The sequence below is a fragment of the Temnothorax curvispinosus genome, unplaced genomic scaffold (assembly GCF_003070985.1).
Source record: "Temnothorax curvispinosus isolate PA1 unplaced genomic scaffold, ASM307098v1 QBEX01018079.1, whole genome shotgun sequence".
Classification (NCBI taxonomy): domain Eukaryota; kingdom Metazoa; phylum Arthropoda; class Insecta; order Hymenoptera; family Formicidae; genus Temnothorax; species Temnothorax curvispinosus.
In genome coordinates, this window is record NW_020227859.1 from 1 (window position 1) to 5,569 (window position 5,569).

General features: G+C 49.3%; 2 protein-coding genes across 2 annotated transcripts in view; both read right to left on the reverse strand.

Moving 5' to 3' along the window:
- Positions 1–3,169: 3,169 nt before the first annotated feature.
- LOC112468104 (histone H3.v1-like) lies at positions 3,170–4,453 on the reverse strand. The gene is made up of 2 exons (XM_025037143.1): positions 3,666–4,453; positions 3,170–3,377 (listed from the first exon to the last, which is right to left on the reverse strand). Exon 1 carries the CDS (start codon positions 4,355–4,357, stop codon positions 3,851–3,853), a length of 507 nt encoding a protein of 168 aa, XP_024892911.1. The 5' UTR covers positions 4,358–4,453; the 3' UTR covers positions 3,170–3,377; positions 3,666–3,850.
- Positions 4,454–4,536: 83 nt separating this feature from the next.
- LOC112468103 (E3 SUMO-protein ligase NSE2-like) overlaps positions 4,537–5,569 on the reverse strand; it is a 1,736-nt gene continuing 703 nt past the window's right edge. The window contains exons 2-5 of the mRNA XM_025037142.1: positions 5,356–5,519; positions 5,190–5,283; positions 4,904–5,093; positions 4,537–4,834 (exon numbers count right to left, since the gene is read on the reverse strand). Of these exons, the coding sequence (XP_024892910.1) occupies positions 4,735–4,834; positions 4,904–5,093; positions 5,190–5,283; positions 5,356–5,519 (548 nt within the window). The 3' untranslated portion in view covers positions 4,537–4,734. The remainder of the gene's footprint in view (positions 4,835–4,903; positions 5,094–5,189; positions 5,284–5,355; positions 5,520–5,569) is intronic.

Sequence of the window (5,569 nt, forward strand, 5' to 3'; positions counted from 1 at the left end):
CCTGGTCGATCTCCGTCTCGTCTCCGCTTCCTCCATCCAAGCGGGAAGCGCAACGAGCGCGATCGCCGAGCGCGATCCCGATCGAGAATCGAGATAATCGACCGTTCACACGGAACGCTCCGGCAACGTCCTTGGCGGAATTATTTCAAAAGCGTGGAAAGTACCGCGATCGCAAGCCGCAAAGGAGAACCGGAAACCGTTCGCCGATGAAGGAGCAAAGGGCGCACGACTCATTCATATTACCACGTCATTCCATTTTTCCCCAATATTTCTAACATATGGAGTGTCGCGAGGTTTATATCTTTCCTCCACTCTTTTTCTCCCTTTCCATTCATCGCCGATGACCGGAGCTGAGCTTGATCTTCTCTCAGGCACCGCGATCGCCCTAATCGGTACTCCGATTGTGCGCGTTATCGGAGCTTGCAAGATTGGAATAAATATCGATCGGATATCGATCGCTCCGGGGGGTCGTTCGCCCCCGGCGGATAAACCGCGTCGCGGAAAAAATAGCGAGACAGGCGATTCCGAATCGCGCTCTCTCTCTCTCCGTCTCGCACCTTACGCATCACCGTGTAATTTACGGCACGCGTCTGGCTACACGCGGACACTTTCACTTTACGTAACTTTATTCACGGCGGCTAAGGGCGACGAACTTTGACTGCCTCGCGCCGAAATCCTTCCCAGGCGTCCGGGAGAATCCCGACGTTGAATCCTCTCGCGTCTCTTTAAAATAAAGTTTCGCAGAAGGCTTTCCCGAGTCTCTCGACGATCTAAGAACGGCGTAAATTCTGAAAGCTTGAGAAAAGAAGAGAGAAAAGAACTAAAACAAATCGATAGCGCGCTCGAGGTCATAAGAATTCCAAAAATTCGATAATTTCAGACTTGCAAAAAGTTCACGGGAGTCCGAAACGACCCTGACGGAAACGAAGTGCGAGATAAAGAGAGAGAGAAAGAGAGAGACAGCTGTCATCGAGAAAGATCGCGGCGAGAGAGAAAAAGGGAGTCGTAGATAAGATGCGCGTAAACAGACGCAATCGACAATCAAGAAGAAGAGAGAAAGAAAACGGCGTGTGTGTGCGTGCGCACGCGCGAGAGAGAGAAAAAAGAAACGGACGACGCTAGGCGCCGATAAACGAGGACGCAGAGAGGGGGAGGCGTGTACTCCGCGCTCCGGAATTCTAGCCGGAGTGCGGCGGCGCGGCGGATATCTACCTGTCAGCGTGCATTCCACGATCCCACGATCCGCGTGCCGTCGCGTCGGCTCGGTACGGCGCGTGCACGTTTCCGCACACGCCGTGTGCGCGAATCCCCGTGTCCGTCGGCTCACACACTTGCTCGCACAGTGCTCGCGCTCGCGCGCACGCCGCGCGTTCACCGCACTTCGGGAGTCTCTCGGGACGCGATCCCGCACACGCGGCGCACTTCACTCTCGTCGTCAGTCACTCCCCTTTGTCGCGCCGCGCCGTACCGTACGTCGCCGTGTCACCGCGAGGGTGACGTCGCGTACATACACCCGGTGACGTGCCGCGACGCGTGAATATGGCGCGCGCACTCGCCGTCGATCACCGCGGAGCTTCGATCGCACGCGCACCTCGAAGCGAAGCCTCGCCGAAGACGACGACGACCGCGACGGGAAAACGTGGCCGCGTGAACTCGGCCGCGAACCGTGCGAGAGGATCGTTCTCGAGCCCCCTCCCCGCGTGCTTTCTTTTCCCCTCGCCCCGGGATATTCGACAATTCGACTCGGCACTCGTCCCGTCCGCCTCGTTTCGTTTCCGTTTTTTTTGTTTTTATCTCGGCGACGCGAAACACGACGGCGAGCGTGTATTCTCGTGTGTGTACGGCGCGCGCGGCTCTCCAGAACCGGACCGGAACGAGACACGACTACTCGGCTTTAAGCACCGCGGGGTAAATACTACCACAACGAAACGCCGCCGCCTCTCTCGACCGCGTTGCGCGGCGGCCGCGCCGGCCAATCCCCACCCGAGCCGCGCCACCACGTGGTAGGCGCCGCGGCCAATCGCGCGCCGCGCTGCCGCTCAATGACGGCGTTCGCAAAGCCATCTGACGGTTGGATCGCGTCGCGTCGAGGCCCCCCACCCCCCGACTCCGAGCGAGTTCGCCCGCATCGATCGGTCGGTCCGTTCGATCGCGCTTGGAGATGAATGCTCTTCGACTCCTCGTCGCGATACGCACAGGCACGCAGCTTTTTCAAATCCGATGCTTCGAAAATATTTATGTTATAAAATTGAAGTAGAAAACTCTGATATTAGATTTCCACAAGTAGAAAAGTATCTGAGAAATTTTTTTTTTTTTAGAATTTTTCATAATTCTTAATTTTCTTTTTCTGAGAAAGTATGAAAAACTATTTTTTCATCAGGGCAATGCTTAACAACGGACAAGCATGACAAGCATTATAAGCTTCTCTCCGGTTCCAGTAAAGGAAGATAATATGAAATTTATATTACCTTCATAAGCGAGACCGTGGGCACGTCCCGACGAGGTCAATTTCAAACAAACGCGCAGCACGCTTACGCGACTAGAATCGCTAACGAGCCGCTTTCATGTCGCGCGAAGCGTATCGCGCTCCTAATGAGATTCAACGACGCACTGGTATCCCGCACTGGTATCCAGCCGTCCGAATGAATCATCGGCTCGTTACGTCATTATTTACTTAACTCTTGAAATTATACACGCTCCTGTGTGACTAAATTGTCTAAATAAACACGAGATATTTATTTTCGAGATAAATCGGTTTCTTGATGTCACCAACTTGTGTCGCACACGCCTTTTAGAGGAAGAAGACAGTACGTCGATCTTCGATCGATCGTTCACCTACGCGATATCCCGCGGCAACGACTCAAAACGTAGAAAGAACTTATAATCTTGCTTAATCCCGCGGCCATGAGTTTGTCTCGATATTCGGTGTCGGTGACCTGGAGAAAAAAAAATCAATTCCGGATCCGTCACGCATTCGTGCCGTTCACCCGAATTGCCGTGACCTTTCGAGTTGAATTTCGGGGCCGTCGGAGCTGTCGATCGTCGAGCACTCTCGGTCTCTACCCCGCCACACCTTAAGCGAATATCTGACGAACATTTAACGCAATAGACGATATTCTACGAATAATTCAAGCAACTCATAGAAATTCAGAGAAATTTATTACGACGCAGCGCATCGCGCACAATTGGTCTCGTTCGCTGTGGAATATGTCGCTTATTCGCGAATGCTCCTCCTCCTTCGTAACAGATCTTGGAACTCGCGAGTTCTTAGGCGAGCAGAAGAATCAGAAAACTTGCGCCGAGGACCATCATGGGAAATATCGCTCGATGTCCGTCGCGTCGGGCATCTTGAGAAGCAACATTTTTCACCTCGGTCTCTGAAATTTTGTTTTACAATAACGTGAGACTAGCGAAACGCTCGGTCGAGGCTCGCGTCGTTGGAAAATCGGAATAACGCTAGAGTCAGCCCTTATAAATGCGCAATGTTTCATAGCAGAATATTTTTTAAATAAATAATGAACTGTTTAAGGAATCCTAAAAAAAATATTTAAAAAATTCTTTAATTTAGTCGGTGGGCGATTGTTATACAGGATTTCCGGGTGTCTGTCATCGGTAGAGAGAAGAAAAAGAGAAGCGGCTTTCCTCTCGCCTCGACGCGTCCTCACCGTATTCATAATATTGCGACGGTTCCGTCGGCTCGTCCTCGCACTCCTCGGTGGCCGATCTGATCCTCACAGCTTCCTGTCTCTCACGTTCATCGGCCTCACTGTCGAGCGGCACGTAACCGGATCTCGCTACGCGATTCCTGACGGCGACCTAGAAAACGCGGCAAAAGTTTCGTCCTTCAATACTAACCATAATCGTAGACCTCGGTGGGTTCCTCGTTCACCGTTTCTTCCTCGTCCTGCTCCGCGGTCTCCTCGTCGGCGCCCTCGTCGTCGAGCTTGTCTTCCTCGTCGTGCTGATTTTCCTCCTCTTCCTCCTCCTCCTCTTCTTCCTCATCCTCATCTTCGTCGTTCTTCACAGCTGACGAATGATAAGGTCTGCCCTCGTCGTGCTTATTTCGAGGTCGACGGTGTCTTCGCGCGACGTTATAGTCGTGGCTGCGGTATACCTGCTTGGCCCTGCGCGGATGTTCGAGAAGACGGCGTTGCGACGGCTGCATGAAATCTCCGTAAAACACGGGCTCTATGTATGAAGCGTGTCCGTGGATGTTTTTCGTAATTACGGCCGACGCGGGCGATCTCGGAGAGTCCCAATCGACACCATCGCCGGCGGTACGAATGCCCGATAGAATTAAAAGTGTTGATAAAAGAGCGAACGTGAGCATAGCCTGAGCCTTGTCATTATCGATCATTGGCGACGCGACTGAACATAAACGCAATTAGATCAATTACACGCAATCGAATATGTATATACACAGAATCGCGAAACGATCGAAGTAGTTTTGTTACAGATCAATTTGACACGAACAAATATACCATCTCGTCTTGTAGCCATATACAAGTAACTAGGACAAAAAATTGCTCAATAATATTATATTTTATAAAATATATTTTTTAATCTATATTTTGTAATCAAAATTTAAATTCGACAATGAAACCTTCTTATAAGATGTAATAAAGATAATAATTTTCTTAATACAAAGTATGAGTATACATGTACGCGGTATGTACATTCGATGAATCTAACACTATGTGTCTATAAGTCTTTTTGTATCCATTGCTCTCGAATTTAAGCAGGATTTCTCTCCAGGAACGTTTTCGTCACAATGTCAGAGCGACACTGACTTAAATCTATATAAGTCAAGCTGGTGCAGCCAACCACAGGGCATCTATAAACGCAAACATAATAAATCCTGTAGCAGCACATCCTGATATTTGGCATCATGCGAAAAACGTACCTAGTGTTTTTGTTCTTTTCCAACATCGCGACAAGGCTTTCTCTGTCGTACACATGACCACAGACTGCATTTCTCACAGGATCGGTCATTCTGGTCTTCGAGATCGGATCAATCACATTTATTTCGCTGCCTGTCAGCCGCAGATCGGCGTCCGTGTCATCCGCTCCGTTATTCGATTCAGCTTTAGTTGCTAGAAGATTCGAAGATTGTTAATCTTAGAAAGAAGTATGTAAAAAAAAAATCTGATAAACTTTCAGTGATCAGGGATCTCCATTTCGGTTGTTACCTTGAAGCAGGCCTTCAATCTGACGATCATACTCCAGCAGCCTGTTGTCTTCCAACGGATTAACTTGGATTTCAATTATAGCCTTTTTATATTCCTATTACAAACAATAGCAAAAGCAAATTTCGAAAGTCACACTAATAACTCTTGGAGTAAAGGCGGTTGTTACTTGTGTGATGTGTTTCACGTCTTTATCCGGCTGCAGCTCAGACACACATTGCATCTGCTCGCTGATTTTATCCGCAGCCTTTATTCTTGCAAACTCCGTACAGTTCTCTATTAAGACCTCTCTTAACTCCTTCAACTCCTTCTGCATTTCCTCCTCATCATCATCTGAAACACATATTTCATTTTCTTGTGAGAAAGAGACAAAGTGTCTTAAC

Excerpts from the sequence above, each read along its gene's own strand:
- LOC112468104 (XM_025037143.1), bottom strand. The coding sequence starts at position 4,357 with ATGATCGATAATGACAAGGCTCAGGCTATGCTCACGTTCGCTCTTTTA.